Source organism: Gouania willdenowi, chromosome 5 (genome assembly GCF_900634775.1).
Source record: "Gouania willdenowi chromosome 5, fGouWil2.1, whole genome shotgun sequence".
NCBI lineage: Eukaryota > Metazoa > Chordata > Actinopteri > Blenniiformes > Gobiesocidae > Gouania > Gouania willdenowi.
In genome coordinates, this window is record NC_041048.1 from 41,700,013 (window position 1) to 41,718,398 (window position 18,386).

Consider the following 18,386-nt stretch of genomic DNA (forward strand, 5'->3'; position numbering starts at 1 on the left):
TTCTATGTTCTACAGCTCTATGTTGGTGACCAATACTCATACTAAACATGAACCAGCTTTGCGTCACAGAATCAGTGACTTTTGTCCTCAATGATCAATTTTTACTTCTAGTACTAACTGATTATCTGCAAATGTAGGCTGTACAGTATATTAATCTGCTGTGGGTCACACTGGTTTATTAGGGCGGGGCTACCGGGCTCCAAACGCCCTCACTTTGTCCTTCTTCTTCTAGTTGTTGTTGTGTACACTAGTTCAAATCACTACTCCTTTGTTATTCATGAACAGATCAGGCTGAAATTTGGTAGCTATAATCTATGGATGTGTACGCATCAATGCTCATTTATTTGCAAGTCAAATATTACGACAATTGGTGTAACCGAATCATTGGCACATACCAATATATGAATGTGGCCCATTACTACGTATGTACCACGGGGGTGTCAGGGGGCCCCATTTTTCAAATGACTCCTCCTCTGTTATCGTTCATTGAATTGGGCCGTAATCTGACATGGATATTCTATGAACGGATGTCTAGAGCCTCTCAGAGACTTTTGTTTACTCGGTGGAACCGAGTTATTTGACTGAACATGGTACGTGTTGTTCGGCCCAGCTGTAGTTCATTTAAACTTGTTCCTATGGAAGTTGTTTTTCCTTTGAAATGCATAAAATACAGGTAATGGTGCTCTGGTGGCTGAAGTTATAGAGTGACATGTACTTACAGAAAAAGTGTTTCCATAGAGATTTTGCGACACATTTCAATCTCAAAACGTTTGAAATACCTTTTAATGAAAAGGTTTTTGTGTGTGTTTTTGAAGTTCAGGTGTTTCTGTTTAAGGGAGAGTAAAGGTTCCTTAGGAGAGCTCTTCCTCTCTGCTCCATTGTCTACTACCAAACCACAGAGTCGGAACTGTCGCCCCCTATGGTCACTCAGGGACCTCTACTCTACCTTAAACAGTGCGCTGACACGCTCTGGTGGCTGAAGTTAGCAAGTAAATCACAGACTGTTGAAGGATTACAACCCAAAAGGACTTCTATCCTCTTCAATAGTCTGGGATTTACTCTTTAACTTTATCTGTTTTTTAGATCAACCAAAAGCAGCACAAGTTATTTTAACTGAAAAAGCTGTTAAATGATGTAAAAATCAGGCTGAATGTTTCACTCCAATAGAAAACAATGGGATGTTTACAGGCAGTGGGGCCGTGTGACATCATCAATCACATGATTTCAAGATGGAGGAACACAGGCTCTAAAACTGTAAAGTAGTGCTATTTTTAAAAGTTAAGAGAAATGTATGTACAGTAGTCCCTTGTTTATCGTAGTTGAGTTCTAAAAGTTCCGCTAAGTAGTCAGCTTTATTTTTTATAATTATTATAAGTTTTAAGACTGTAAAACCCCTCACCACACACTTTATACACTTTTCTCAGACATGAATTAACATTTTCTCACATTTCTCTCTTGTTTAAACACTCTCAAATTGGCGTGAAGGAGAATCAGTGAGGAGGTGGTAGTAGCAGGTAAAAGTTCTCTCTGTAGCACTGAGCTAGCATAGCATTAGCCGCTAATCACACCGGCTTTTTTCACTGGTGATTTATGTTAATGAGAGGAGAAAAAGGAGCACAGCTCCTCCCTTCAGCAGGCCGTGAAACTCACCGAGTTGGATGTGTCGCTGGTGGGCGGGGCATTCTTCAAATGCGCATATGAAGCGAATTGTGGACATTTTTTGATCCTGTGATGCATGTCGAACGTTTTGTGCAACAGCTGCGTCCTGTGCCACAGAAGACACATTCGGTGTGAACGCAGCATTAGCCGATCAGGACGCAGAACACAATGCGTGTTCATACGCTGTAAAAAAAAATACATCCAAAATTGCACTGTAAAAATAATCCGCGAAACAAAGGTGAACCGCGTTATAGTGAGGGACAACTGTAGTGCAAAATAATGTCTAGTTAGACATAGATCTACTAATAAGGACATTTAGAAGGTATTAGGCCACATTTTTAAAAACAGATCTCTATAAAAAATAATTGAACTTTTATGAAACATTAAGGGAGAAATTCAACTAAAATAAAGATGATATTTGTGTATTATGTAACTTGTACAATGCTTCCTCTATTCTTCCCACGTGTGAGAGATGTTCTCCAGTGTGATCTCAGTTCCACAGACGTAGTGTTAGTGATGTCCGTGTATCTCTCAGTCTACTCCTACTGTGCTTTAGTTGTATTACTTTTTCAACGCTGCTGCTGCTGCTGCTTCCTGGGGGCATTGAGGAAAGCATCTCACCACCTGGAGGAGATTAGTTTGTCTGGCATCAGTTGGTGTTCGTGGTTATCCAGCTGGATGCGTTGGGGACTATTGTCTGAGGTGCTGCAGCCAATATTCCTCCAACATTCAAATACGTGCTGGAAGATTGGGTCTGTGGGGGAGGGGTGAAGACGGACAGCTTAGCATGTGTTTTTAATTGTATACAGTAGCCTGAACGCTAAAGCATGTTTTCCGTTCTGACTTCTGTGGACGTGTTTTAGTTCATCCACAGCTGAAAGGAAGAGATGTAGAAAGACTTTTTAAATCCATGAAAGACAGGAAACACCTGTCAGTCAGAGAGGGAGGAGAGATGGACAAGCCCCCACATGGTCTACCATCCCTCCTGCATCCACAATGATAAAACTGTCACCTCTACATCCATCCATCCATCCATCCATCCATGGCCAGTGTGAGCATTAACACAGGAAACAACGAATGCTTTGTTTGTCTATGTAGTTTTTTTTGGCATCATTTGGTGCTTTACCTTCTTGTCATTGTGCATGTTTCTGGAGTCATTTTGTGTATTTTTGTTGTAATTTTGTATTTCTCTAATTTTGAGTGTGTTTACTGTATATCCCATCCATCCATCCATTCATCCATCCATCCGTGACCAATCTGAGCATTAACACAGGAAACCACAAATGGTTGGTTTGTGTGTACCTTATTGCTCATTGAGTGTGTTGTATTTTTTTGTATGTGTGTTTTTTTTTTTCTTGCCACTTTGTCTTTTTATATATTTTTCTGTCGTTGTGTCTTTGTTATTTTTTTGGAGTCATTTAGTATTTTTGTTGTCAATTTGTGCGTATGTTTGTTGTTTTGTGTTTTTTTTCGGCATTTTGTGTGTTTTTGTGGTCATTTTATATATTTTTTTTTCATTGTGTGATAATTTTTCTTGTCATTTAATGTGTTTGAGTTATTTTGTGTTTTTGTTGTCAATTTGAATATTTCTCGCTGCTTGTGTATGTTTTTGTTGTCGTTTTTGTTGTCATTTTGTGTGTTTTTTGCTCATTGTGCATTTGTATTTTTTTGGAAAAAAAAAAAAGAGTATTTTTATATATTTTGTAGTTTTTTTAGGCATTTTGTTTGTTGTTTTGTGGGTTTAAGGTTTTTTTTTGTGTTTTTAGATCATTTTGTTTATTTTTTATCCCATTGTGTGTGTTATGTGGTCATTTTGTGATTTTTGTTCTTGTCATTTTGTATTTTTTTCTAATTGTGTTGTTTTGTGCTTTTTGGAATCATTTTGTGTATTTTTTTTATTTTGCCTATTTTTCTTTGTTTTGTGTGGTTTTTTGTCATTTTGTGTTTTTCAACTCGTTTTGTATATTTTTGGTGTCGTTTTGTGTATTTTTCTATAATGTTTTGCTATTACTTTGGGAGCTCCACAGAATTACACTGAGGACCTCAGGTCGCCTCTTGATGTGAGATTTGTTAAAGTTCCTTCTTTGTTCATTACCTTTGTTCCTTTACTCCAGCTTGTGGCGTTTAGGGGTTAAGTCCCCACGGTTTGTCTTTCTATCTAATTAACGCAGTACAAAGCAACAATGTGACTATTTACTATTTTTGTTTTACTTTGGTGAGATCTTTTTTTTTTTACCGTTTTTAATAAGCAAAATGTTACTGCAGCATGTTTCTCTAGAAGGTTTAATGTGAGAATGAAGCGTCTTGTCATCGTTAATAAACACCCAGCTCGTTCCTCAGGGGAGACCCCACAATGAGGTGTGACAGACTGTGTGTTGCCCTGTGGAAAAAAAGGCTTCTACACCCTTCAATCATGATATGAATATTAATATTTACATGAATTAATGATGCAGACTTAATTAAATATAACAGCAAACACTTTTCTCTTTTACTTCTGCCGTCATCTCTCTCCCAGCATTCTTATTATCTACGAAAGTGGATAATGTAACGTTTTACCTAAAGCTGCTGGAGACTAACTTTTTTGATCAGAAGACATAATGTAGCCTATGAATAAATCAATAAATTCTTCAAAAATAATTTGCTGGAAGAATAAAAAAACATGTTGAATGTGAAAATTGCCGTCCAAAGTTTTTTCCTCTATTTCAAAAACTCATCTGGCTTTGTTGTCGCTTACATTAAAAGTGACAATAATGGGTCAACATATGTGACATTAGGTGGAAAAGTAGAAAACATTTGCAGGAAAGACATTGAAGTGTCAGAAATGGAAGTAATGTAGCAAAAATGCATTAAAAAGAGGAAAAAATATGGTATGTCTTAACATTTTTTGGCCATTAACTGTACATCTTTTCTTTATTTATTGAACGTTTATATTAGCATTAGCTAGGGCTGGGGGTAAACGATTGTTCAGGCGATTATTTCATCGAATAGTCAACTATTCTAACGTCTGTTGTACGATTAATAAAAACAATAACATTTCAAAAAAATGCCCAAAAAATTTTAATAAATTTCTTTTATTTATTTATCTTCTGCATAACACAAAATAAAAGCAGCGTTATACAAAATGTAAGGCCTGTCAGTGTTTACTCTTTTACAGTAACAATTACTCTAGTTTGAAGGTAAAATACTAAGTTGTAGTGCAAAACAAAACACAAACATTCCTGAGTGTTTAACACAAAACAAAATTCCTGTTTTACAGTTTCTAAGGAAGAGCACTCAGTTTTACAGCCCCAACATAAATCTCTCGCGTATAAACGATAAAAACGCAGTGCGAAAACAAACACTGTGCGCTGCACAGAACACTTTCCCGAGTGTGTTTAACAATTTTATAGTCCCAAAATTAAACAGGGCAAAATCAAAGTGACTAAACTGCTGTTCTGTCTGTGTGTACAATATAGCACTGACTAACAAACTAACTTTCCTGTAGTGAATCATGATCCTAAGCTGGCAAATGTCTGTTTAATATTGTGTTTCACTCAGAAACGACCACATTATGATTGAGCTAACGCAAATCATGAATTGGCAAACATAACGTTGAACTGATACCTTTAATGTTACTACAATCTGTTTGCTACTGTAGCTAGCAGCTCTACACTCTGTTGGTGCTTGTGGCTAGATAGCTGTGTTCTGTTAGCTGTAAGTTAGCCACCGTTACCGTTCATGGTAAACTGTTGCGTTTGCGAAACACGTTTGACGCTATTTTGCTCGAAGGAGTCAGTTTGGCTGTTGTGACACAGTCTGTAACCAGACTAAATGGTGATTCCGCTCGTGTCGGGGGACTCTTGGCGGCTGACGGCGGCTGACGGCGGCTGACGGCGGCTACCAGCTTTGGAAGTTGAAAGCGGTCGGTCTTCAACCATGTTGTGTTGTCAAATCAACCAGAATCTTTAGTCAGATTGGGTAAAATTGCGGAGATTTGTGGTGATTGGACATAATTTCAGGGCAGCACAGAATTTGCGAGGATTGGCTGAATTTGCATTAAAAGTTGAGATCGCAACATTGCGATTTCCTGGAGGGTGTGCCTTTCTCTACTGAGCAGGGGGTGGTCTTTTCTGCTAATCATGGCTCTTATAATAATGGGACTATGGTGTCCAGATGGCTCCGTGCTTGATTCTCCATCAGAAGGACAGTTGTTGTTGTTGAGTCTTTGAAAGTCCCAGTAACACTGAGGGAATAGATCAGAAAGCCTATTGTTGGTTAAACACATGCTCTCCACAGGCTCGTCCTTCACTGTGTGAGATGAGATGAGATCTGAGTGACCTTTGGGAGCATTTTTCTGTCTTAATGAATATCATTGGTATTCATCCATGGCACAGCTTAACCACATTGATCTCTGTTACGTTCCCTTGGTTCCTGCGCTTCAATCGATGCATTTCAACAGGAACTTTCCATGGATGGAGCGTCAGGAGATGGACTTTGATGTGAAACGTGGGCTTGGATCCAGATCATGTCCACCACTAACCCTTCCTCATCCTCCTCATCCTCAGGAGACTCAGGCTTTAGATCTGTAGAGGACTAGAAGCTGCTGATAGATTCTGCGAGCTGTGGACTTTTTCCACTTTCTATGAATTGTTCTCACATTACTGTCGATATAACACACATACACACGCATATATACACACACCAACACACAAACAAGCAAAGACACATGGTTGACCATTGAATATGACGTTCCCACGTAATATACAGACTTTGTCTCTAAATAAACCGAGTGTTACTTCATCAACAACCTAATGGAGGCTTCACAGATTCAACACTCTCTCTCTCTCTGCCTCTGACCCTGTCACTCTACCACTGCCAAAGATCCAGTATTCATGTGAGATGATCACACCTGTGCAGCAAAACGGATCGTCTTCTCTTTTAGAGCTCAGATTTCCTGGTAACATTTTACATGAAGTTTTACACATAAAAGCTGACATTACGCTGTCATTAATATGACATGACACCTGTCATCAGCATGAATAAGGTGTCATTAAGTGTTGTTCGTTACCTTAACCCTTAACCAAAAAACAAAACACTTTTTCAAGGAAAACTCCTTCCCTGGGGAAAATGGCGTGAAAGCATGTCATTTTTAAAAAAAAATTTCAGATTGTGTACAATGTTCGTTTATTTCAGTTTAAATAACATTTTAATCATGCAACATATTTTTCAAGTTGTATTCAGTTTTTTTGCCATCCTTGTGTTCTGTAATAGTTGTATTTTTTGTAGTTTGTAGCAAAAAATGATGCAATATGACACAGTTTTAACCCAAATAATTCGGGCAACCAAATTGTACTTGCGCGTTCGACGGTGTGATTCTCAACACTTCTGGTCCAAAGACGGGACAGTGTGAGCGTCCGAGTCCCTGACAGCTCTCGCTGCACTGTGCCTCATATGACGGTGCATAAAAGTGTTTTGGATTTTTGACAGTACAGTATGTGACGGCTCTTCTACGCCAGCAGCACTGAATGTTTATAGAGCTGTCCAGCAACTTAGCTGTAAGCGCGTCACGCTTCCCAAAAAAATCTAAAGATGATGCATGTTTTTTTCATATTCTATCACTTGAAAAACTGACTTAACTTAGAATACTACATGCACCGGTTACTATAACTAAATAAAGAATATAAAATCCAAACTCACCTGGTACGATGGCAAATTTGGTCATCTGAGTTAGCAAAGTGCTCCAGACAGCCGCTCTATTTGACTCAGAACCACCTCAAGTCGTCTCCGCAGGTTTTCAGTTTGCAACTCATTGGCCATTACTCCAGTTTCTGGCAAAACACAATAATTGTGCTCAGGAGCCATCACCTCCATCTCAGATTCCAATGAGTCCTCAGTTGGATCTTCAGCCACAGGACTCTCCTGCCGTGGCCTACGTTCCCACACACCGGGTCTTTGCTCAATCAATAGAAGTGGCACAGCCCCCATTTTTAGCAGTCTCCTTCCCTGTGGTGTAAGCACATTATCACTGGGTAAGAAATACATACTCGTGTCTCTACTTGGAGTGAAGTTTTCTTTCAGGATTTTGGCTAGCCATTGCTGACACGCTGCAGTGGAAGCTAATACAGGAATTATACCGTGAGGAACACGTACATCTCGGTATATCAACAGTGTAATGCACCATTCCACCACTCGCTAGCTTCGCTAACAATAACAACAATCCAGGTTGATTGGCAGAACCTGGAACCGGAACTCCTCGCCCACACACACTGTGACCGGAACTTATTGGACGCCATGTTGTGCACGTAGTGAATTGTTTGGTAGTGCACCTACTCACTGTCTGTACTGGTTAGTGACATCATGTCAAAATCTGAAAAAATATGTACGTGCTTTTTTACCCCACAAGGAACACCATAACCCTAACCCTACCCCTACATTACCCCACGACATCCCTCCACCTAACCCAAAAAATGCCAACATAGCTCCAAAGGTGTCTTAATTTAGCGAACGACTCTTAATAACAGCCTTCATGACACCTTATTCATGCTAATGACAGCGTAATGTCAGCCTTATGTATAAAACTTCAAGTAAATTGTTATCAGAATTGTGATGTTTATCGCATCGCAAAATGTAAATGTCAGATAAACGTGTTCAGACAGCAGTCACGTTACAAATATCAGATATGTATCAGATTTAGGACCAGATATGAAAGTGTCCCGGGTGGGATTAGTGCTGTTAAAACCAGCGTTGTGCTAGTTACTGAAATAACATAACTAGTTACCGTTACTAGTCATTTCAGTTATTATTTTGATTATTTAAACCAGAAAGTAGTGAGATACTGGAAAAAGTAACTTTTTAGTAACTTAGAATTAGATAGTTATGTTATTTTTTGTGGGTCATTAGTGTCTGTACAGCTTCATATCAGAGCTGTAATAATATAATAATCCACTGTTGATCAACTGTGTGGTGGAGGAATAGTGGTTAATGAAGCTGGCTTAATAATCAGAAGGTCAGTGGTTTGAATCCCTCCTACCACTACTGATCCTGTATTAACATTGTTTTGGATAAAAGCCTCTGATAAATGAAAAGTTATTGTATCCAACCCTACAGTTTATAATCATTTACATTAACAGAACTAAACTCTGCTCAGTATTAATCTTTACAAAACCAATCTGACTCAAACACTAAGTATTCTTTCAATACCAGTTTATTAACCTGAGACCAGCAGAAACTGAACATGTTACAAGGAACTGTGAAATAAATAAAGCCCAAAACAACATACATATTATTCAGAATCAAAGATCAAAAATTAAAGTATCTTCAGCATCATAATGTACAACATAAACAAAAAAAGTTTCTAAAATAAATGAAAGCAATCTGAATTAACATAAGGAATACATTTTAACCAACTCTGCTTTATAAAAACTGCTATAAAACAACCATAAATTATGTGCATATAAAGCACAAAACAGCTGCTCCAAAATTAAAACTGAGCCATTTTTCAACCTTAGCACAATAGTTACACCTTAACAAATATAAAGTAAGCTGTGCACATTCTGCTGTAGTATATGCTTATAAAAATAAATATGGAAAAAAAATCACTACATTTTTCAGAGCTACACTATACAATGCATAGAGGACATGCTATCACGCTAACGAGCTGCTGTTAGCGGTGACCCCACAGTAGCGACAGGCTGCTTATTTTTAACAACATCCTGTTTGCTGATCTGTCTCTGGATAACAGTCACAATCCGTTAAAATCCAGCCGCTGTTGTTTTGGTGCAGAGGCTTCCACCACGTCCACCAACGCAGCGTTAGCTTAGCTTCACCAATGTTTGTATCATTTGACGGCAGATTATTAATATAATTTGCGTATTTCCACTTTGAGAGGCTCACATTGACTCGTCATGATTAGCGTAAACAGAGACATAGACAATGCTTCTTCTTCTTCTGTTTTACGGAGGTTGGCACGGCATCCAGCAAAAATATGTAGCGCCACTGTAAACAGGAAGTACTCTGCAGCTAGTAAAGTAACGGATAAACACACCATAATATAACGGTAACTGTGTCTAACAGATCACTGTAGACTCGTGTAGAAGACAAACTAGCACCTGAAAGCAGTATTTTTCACTTAATAGTTTTCCTTAATGGAATTCCATCCAGATCTTTCTGTGACGATCTAAAGCGTTCATTACTGAGTGGTGGATGAGTTCAGGTGAACTATTGCAGAGCTAAAGTAGTTGCATGAGGACACGGTGAAGGAGGAGATTGTGATGATTTATACATCGAGCTGATCTAATGTTCAGAATCACTCATTAGAACATCAAACCTGAATAATTCAGCAAACATCAGAGAGCATGAAGCTCAGCGCGAGCAGACAATCGGATGAGCTGACATTGATCATCTGACATAATCAATGTATTACACTAAACATCACATAGCATTAAAGCTAGTGATGAATGGTTGAAACTATCCACGGAGTCACGCCTTGATTCGACATGTCCACGTAGTGAAACTCACATCCTGAGCTGGAACTTTAGAACCTTTAAAATCTAATCAGAGCAGATGATCTGTGATGCATATTACTCTGACACTGTTCCTGGAAATACGGTGGACAAATAAGGAGGTGAAGGCCTGGAAAGATCTGCAGAGGTTTAATTTGTCTGTTGGAAAGTGGAAAGATCAGGGTTTGTTTTTACCTTAAAAACACACAGAATCTATGAAACAAGTCAAACTAAGGTGATGAAATGAGTTTCCTGTTCTGGAAGTAGCCATGGAATCTATGGAAGGAGTTGTTCTTCTTCTAGTGATTCATCCTGTTTGTTTCTACTGATGTGATCATCATTACCGTGTGTGTGTGTGTGTGTGTGCGTGTGTGTGTGTTTGTGTGTGCGTGCGCGTGCGTGCGTGTGCACCTATCTCTGCTCAGTAACCATCATCATGGAGACGTGACAGATATGCTGTCCAGGCTCCTCCCATCAGAAAATTGAATCTAAATAGGATTTTTTTTTTCTCTTTCCACGAGAGTCACATTATGTGACGAGTTTGACATGCATGGATGAGTCACACAGTGATGTAGCTTTTTAATTAAAACCACCTCTCTCTCACACACAAACACACACACACACACACACACACACACACACGTTACAGACACACACACACACACACACACACACACACACACACACACACACACACACACACACACACACACACACGTTACAGACACATGAACCAACCTGTGTTTTTTCCAGATTACTTTAAAATGGTACATTTGATGAACTTAAACATCAATGTCTGTGTTTTGTTTCATGACTCATACATTTTCTAGTGTGAGCAGCTCAAAAAACAATGTTGGTTATAATTTTTTACATTGATTTCACCTTTCACTGTTTAACAACTCATCACATTTTATTTAAAGTTTGTATGATTTATGATTACAATTTAATTTCATTTAGCAGAAGGATCATTTCAGGTCATTTGATCAAAAGTCCCACACACTTGTCCCATACCCTGTCATATACCCTGAAACTGTTAGAATTTAGAAAAATACCATGATATACATTTTTGTTGATAGCGCCCAGCCCTAGCCTCAGCTCCCTGTAATGTGATCAGCATAGAGCTATGAACATAGACTGTACACATCAATGATTAGCCACAGATATGCATTGGTTCTAGGCTCACACACTCTGGAAATATGAACATATACTTTAGTTTTTACTTTTTTCATTGGTCCATAACTGTATGTGGGAATGTAAGAAAAAAGTCTGATCTGTTTTAATTTATAGTATAAAGTTTATTCTTTATTGGGATATAAAACATTTTCTTTATGTGACCAACTTTGGGTTTTTTCACCACTTGTGAATATTGAAAATCCTTTACATGAGGACATTGTAGCTTGGCTCTGTGTCTAATAATCATTTATTGTTTATTAGTTTTTTACTGGTGTCAGAGGGAGAACAGATGATAATCAGGTGTAAACCTAGAGAAGCATATCCAAGGTGAAGAGAACATGAATGATTGATTCCATTCCAGTCTCACCATTCTACATACTGCAGCTTTAAGTCCCCTCCACAGCGTATTTACTGAATGACTTGCTGCTTTTGTTCATCGCTTTGGATAAAAGCATTTGATAAATGAAAGCGTAAATGTTTTGGAATGAATAAATAAAACACAGATATTTATCTTTGTTGGTTCTGAAAGCTTCACAAATTTACTCTGTTACAGTCGTCGGAGGTGATGTTTTTCAGATTATTCAGATTATTGAGGTTCTCAGAGTCGCCTTGAGGATTTCTGATCTTTACCTTTTTACGTGCATGGTTTAGGTTTGCCAAGCGACTCGGCCTCTAATAGCTTTTTATATCTGTCCATTAAAACCAATAAAGTATTTACTTTACTTTGTGTTTGTTGTATCGCTGAAATATCTTCCTTTGTTTAATTTTCATCATCTGGGTAGATTTTAGAGCCTTTTTTTTTTTTTAAATATTTGCGATTTATTCACTTTTTAGTGTCTTTTTTATTGTTATTTATTGTCCTGTTCTAAATAGATGTTCAATGACGTTATATTTTAAAGGCCTTATACTTCTCACAATATGAACATTTATTAAAATATATTACCAAACTATGATGTACCCAGCCCTAGAGTATGTGCTGTAGGTTTAACATTGGAATGTTGATGTACAGTCTTGATTTTGCTCGTTTTATAGTGATTGTACGGTGGCTGGTAGGTGTCAGAAGATTTGCAAATACAAAAACACAAAGGCAAAAATTAAATGCAAAAGCTACAAAATTAACGGAAGCATCACGACAATATTTCATCGGTAACGTTTCAAATTGAAATATAATTTTCAATGCAAATAAATTCAGTTACAAAATACAATTTAAATTCTCTAAGTCCTTATTCAACGTGTTTTAACATTATTTTTATAAACAAGTTGACTTCCGATTATGTAGTTTAATAGCTATGATTAGCCATGTTATAATGCTCAAGTGATTCTAAAAGTTAAATATAAGATTATTATTATTATACGATACCAGTTAATGTTCTATCATAAGGTGAAACCCTAGACTCGTACAAAGCTACATTTATCTCAGCTGAAGTTTTAAAACGGAAAACATTCTTTGGATCTTTTTGCTGAGTTGTGTGCGTGGAGATAATCTAAGCTAATCGCTAACCATACGAGCTGACCACAATAGCTAGCCATAACAGCTAGCCATAACAGTTAGCCATAAGAGCTAACCATAAGCGCTAACCATAATAGCTAACCATAATAGCTAGCCATAAGAGCTAGCCATAACAGCTAACCATAATAGCTAGCCATTAGCGCAAACATTATAGCTAACCATACTAGCTAACCATAATAGCTAGCTATAACAGCTAACCATAATAGCTAGCTATAACAGCTAACCATAATATCTAGCCATAACAGCTAGCCATAAGAGTTAAACATAAGAGCTAAACATAAGCGCTAACCATAGGCACTAACCATAATAGCTAGCCATAACAGCTAACCATTATAGCTAGCCATAAAGGCTAAACATAATAGCTAGCCATATGCGCTAACCATAACGGCTAACCATAACGGCTAGCTATAACAGCTAAACATAATAGCTAGCCATAAGTGCTAACCATAACAGTTGGAGTGTCGCTTCTATTTGTTTTGCAGCTTTTACATCCGTATTATGGTGTTAGCATTCATGTTTTTATAAACATGCTAATCGTCTGACGTCAACCTGCCACCGTGTGATATTTGTTGTGAATAATTGGTGGTTTGTTTACATGTGATTCAGCATGTTTTATGGTTGTAAATGATCAGCTGTTGTTTACGTCCCTCACAGATAAACATGTCGACTCTGCGCTTTGGTCAGAACCTGCTGAAGGCGTCGGTCGTGTTCCTGAGAACTGAACTGTCCTTCGCTCTGGTCAACAGGAAACCAGTGGTGCCTGGACGTATCTTTTCATGTCATGTGGACTGAAGGTAGGAAGGCTGGTCTATTACCGTGGATGTGTTACCATGGGCACCAGGTTACGGCTGTAGGAGTTTGTTCATATGGAAATAAGAAGATATTGATCTGATAACGGTCAGTGTTGATCACTGATCACTTCCTGCCTTACACTATACTCTGCTGTCTGTTTCTAATGCTTTGATAGATTATATTAAATACAGTTAGATTATGTCCTGAAGATGAGGGTAAAACATCTGCAGCTCGACTCTTCATCCTTTATTGGTTCAGTTTTCTCATGAGTCAACACATCATATGTTCAGACTCACTACTGTTAGTATAAACTACAAAGTCAGAATGAAGATTGTCTTAAAATCTATTTATGTAAGTGAAGGTGTTGATCTGAACTAATAAACTATGAGTTGATCACAGTTGATCCTGTTAAATGTTACACTGAGATTCTAAAGGAAGAAAAAAGCTCAGCAACAATAATAGAACGACACCATTCGTACCCGAGTCGCATTAGTCTCAGTTTGTGTTTTTTTATGATAAACTTTAATTCTTCATTGATTTGCTCACAGACCTCAAAAGTCCAAGAACCCTAGTTTGAGAACCACTGGTTTGACTCCTGCTCAGTGACATAGTTTCACACAGTTTGGAGATAAATTGAGCTTCACTAATAAATCCAATGTTTGTTGTCACTGGGTTCATTAAAGTGACATCATCATCTCAGGCCTGGACTACGATCTGGATTTCCTCTTTTTCCTGGTTTTATTGTGTTGCTGTACTATGACAGTAGCTAACATGCTAATCACCATCAGATCTGAGCCAGTGTGGAAGCCCCGCCTCCTGACCAGTCAGTTCTCTTGTAAAACAACCTGGTTGGTGCAGATCTGACAGCTGAGTTTATAAAGAAGATTATTAATGGAATAATTAATCATTTAATTTACAGTCAGCTGATGAAGCATTAACTCATTAACTCACTAATTTATTCATTCCACATGTAAAACGTCTTTGAGTCCAAAAAATGTGATAAAATATGAATATATATGAATGCGTGCGTGTGATAAATTGAATAGAATCACGTGTGTTATGTCATAAAGTGAAACTGTCTGTTAATCATCCCATGGATTAATATTGATCATCATTAACAGTGACATCACTTCCTGTCTGTGTTTTTTTCTTCCTGTTTTTTCTGTTGCTTTTGGTCTGAATTATGGATTTTAATTTTTTATGTTTTTAAATAATTATTCCTCAATAGTGACGTAAGTTACTCTACACAGTTTCTCTGTGATTGTGATTGGTCTGACGCTGTTAACTCCGCCCCCGTCACAGGAGCGCACACGTAGCCAGGCTGAAATCACATGGGTTAGTCAACGTGTTTATATCCCTCTTCAGAGTACAGATAATGTTTGGTTAGCTGAAGCTAATGCACAGATACCAGGATAAACTGATCCAGGATAAACTGATCCAGGATATACTGATCCAGGATAAACTGATCCAGGATATACTGATCCAGGATATACTGATCCAGGATAAACTGATCCAGGATAAACTGATCCAGCTTCAGAGGACAGGCCCCAGAAGTCTAAGGGGAGGAGTTTGAGAACCACGGTTTGAAGTTGGTAAATATTTAGTATTTGTGTGTTTTTGTGTTCTGAAAGTGTGTTGTCCTTTGTGGCTAACTTAGCGTTGATTTAGCGCTGTCCTTGGTGCTGAAACATGGCAGATTTGACGGATGTTCCGTAACAGGCGATTGTTGGTGCTTCTTTAAGGTTTTAGGTGAATTAGTTGTTTGTGTTGACGTGATATTATTGCTTTAGTTAGTAAAAGGTGCTTTAAATAAAAGCTAGAACAACACAGCGTTTGTTCAGGGACCTGATGATTTACTAATTACAGTCCAACTTAAGTTGATACTTTTATCTAAGTTTGGTCTTTGAAGCTGTTTCATTCATTCATTCCTGTATCTGCGTTAATTAGTTTTCATGTCTGAACGTCATTATAACATATGTTGTAACACGTGTCACTGCAGCAGCGTTGGTGAAAATAAACAGAATAAATGAACAACATGTGCAGAGTGAAGGCGTGATGGCAGCGCGGGGGTCAAAGGTCAAACGCCGCCATCTGTCTTCTTTCTCTCTCCTCCTGATGTTCACACTGATCCTTCTCCATCTTTCTCCATCTTTTTCTGCTCCACGTAAACACACCGGCTGCACGATGGAGATCTTGTTAAAACTCCTCCTGTTGCCTAGCAACAGAAGCACTCTTTGCTAAAGGGAGCCTGCCCTCGAACTGAGAGCCACGTAAACAGATGTTTTAGTAAACAACAACAATACAAAGCATGGAGACAATCAGAAAGCCCGGGGGGCGGGGGTTACTGTAACCGTGCTCGTGTGTTTCCATTGTGTTCGACTCAATGTTGAAGCTGCACAAAAACAAGCACGATGTGTACAGGAGGAGGTTAGAGAAATACAGAAGTTTGGCTTCTTTTTAGCGTTTGATTTATTCATGAAAACTTTTCACTTTCTCTCTTTTTTGTTTGTTTGAATAATGCACATTTTTCCCTCCCAGACGCATAATTATTTCCTCAATAAGAACATTTAAAGTGCGACACTGACCCCATCACATATAATGTAAATATATATGACATGATGATTGTGTTAAAAACTATTTCAGTTCATTGAAAACAAGTAAATGTACAAATAACAGATTTTACAAGTGATTCCATTACTTTAAGGTGTGTGAATATAATTTAATTCAAAACAATCACTATCATACGATGATGGTGTTAGGGCCACAATGAAATGAAATAAAATAAATCTGAGCACTACAAGATTAAAGTCGTAATATTTTGAGATTAAAGTCGTATTATTTTGAGAATAAAGTACTAATTTTATTAGATTAAAGTACTAATTTTTCAAGAATAAAGTTGTAATTTTATGAGAATGAAGTCGTAATATTTTTAGATTAAAGATAACAAAATAAATATGAATATGTTTGTCTTTGAGTAATTATTTCAGAATACAGAATTCTTACTTCATTTTTTCTGTTAATGCAGTTTTTCTTGTTGATAATTGCATTTTAAAATATGTTTGGGATGATGTTTCATAAATATGATTTGCTTTATTTTAGTCATTAGGGTTTGTTTTATCAGCTGAAAATATATAAAATAAATAAAAGAGCTGCAGCGTAAAATATATAAAATAAATAAAAGAGCTGCAGCATAAAATATATAAAATAAATAAAAGAGCTGCAGCATAAAATATATAAAATAAATAAAAGAGCTGCAGCGTAAAATATATAAAATAAATAAAAGAGCTGCAGCGTAAAATATATAAAATAAATAAAAGAGCTGCAGCATAAAATATATAAAATAAATAAAAGAGCTGCAGCATAAAATATATAAAATAAATAAAAGAGCTGCAGCGTAAAATATATAAAATAAATAAAAGAGCTGCAGCGTAAAATATATAAAATAAATAAAAGAGCTGCAGCGTTGGATTAGTTAAAGCTCCAGTTATGATATTATCTTATTGTCTCCTACACAACAGTAATCCTATGATTCTATTTTTTCTTGAGGTTGCAGGAGGTTTGTTATTGAATGTTTTGCTACTAATAAAGTTTACAAGGCTGTCCGTCATCATCATGGATCTGAAACATGGCTTATTCACTAGCATAGTTAGCGAGGCTGTTTCTCCGTCTGTGGAAAGCAAATACCTTAAATATATATTTTACTAAGACATAAAATCTGCTACTTTTAATCAAATTTAGTCAAATCCAACATTTTAAAAAGGATCAAGTCACATTGGGTTGAATCAGAATCAGAAATACTTTATTGATACCAGTGGGAAAAAACCAACTGTTTACAGTCTGAGGCCTGAGAAATATTGCAGATGAAAAGAATAAAAAAACAGTTTTATTGCACTGCATACATTTAACATCTGTATACGTTGCTATATCTTGGTCGTAAAACAGTCATAATGAGAATGATTCATTTTTAATACAACAAAACCTCAATAATCCATCATTTTAATGTGTTTTTGCTACATTACTCCCATTTCTGACACGCCTACATCACATTTCAATGACTTTTCTTTTCTTTTCAGCTCTTATAAACACTTTCCACCACTTTTCCACCTAATGTCACATATGTTTTCACCATATTTTATGCTTATTTTTGCCAATTTAACCACATTTACCATTTGTTATACCCATTATTTGCCAGATTAAATTAATTGTTTAACCCCTCTTCCCATTTCTGCCACTTTTAAGCCAATATTGACACTTTGGCTTAAAGTGTCAATATTTAAGCCAAAGTTACCGCTTTTTTGTTTCTAATTTGCATCTTTTAACCAACTTTTGTGGTTCTTAAAATCCCATTTCACCACTTTTTTTGGTCACATTTAACCCATTTTTTTTCTGATTAAAACAATCTTTTTTTAATTTAGTTTTTCAGAGTATTGCAGTGCATACGTGCAAACACTTTATATCTGTATTCGTAGCTGTACACGTTGGTCGTAAAACAGTCATAACAAGATTGATTCATTTAAAGTACAACAAAACCTCAATAATCCTACTTTTTTTTTTACTTTTTCAAAAACTGGGATGTAGAAAACCAAAATAAAAAGTAGAAAAACAATAGCATTCTCAGTGAAGTCCTGAAAAAAAAAAGTAAAAGGATAAAACTTGCAGCAACGCATCATTATCAGTTTACCTCTTTCCAGTGTGAAATGTACCAACTTATAGTATAGCAGTAGTATGGGGGTGTGGTCTGTTAGTAGTCCTCTGTAGAATACTGTCTGGAA

General features: G+C 37.0%; 1 protein-coding gene across 2 annotated transcripts in view; it reads left to right on the plus strand.

Moving 5' to 3' along the window:
* fhit (fragile histidine triad diadenosine triphosphatase) overlaps positions 1–18,386 on the plus strand; it is a 186,647-nt gene that overhangs the window by 39,155 nt on the left and 129,106 nt on the right. For both annotated transcript variants that reach the window (XM_028448097.1, XM_028448099.1), the window contains exon 2: positions 13,477–13,588. In XM_028448097.1, coding sequence (XP_028303898.1) covers positions 13,483–13,588 — 106 coding nt within the window. In that variant the 5' untranslated portion in view covers positions 13,477–13,482. The remainder of the gene's footprint in view (positions 1–13,476; positions 13,589–18,386) is intronic.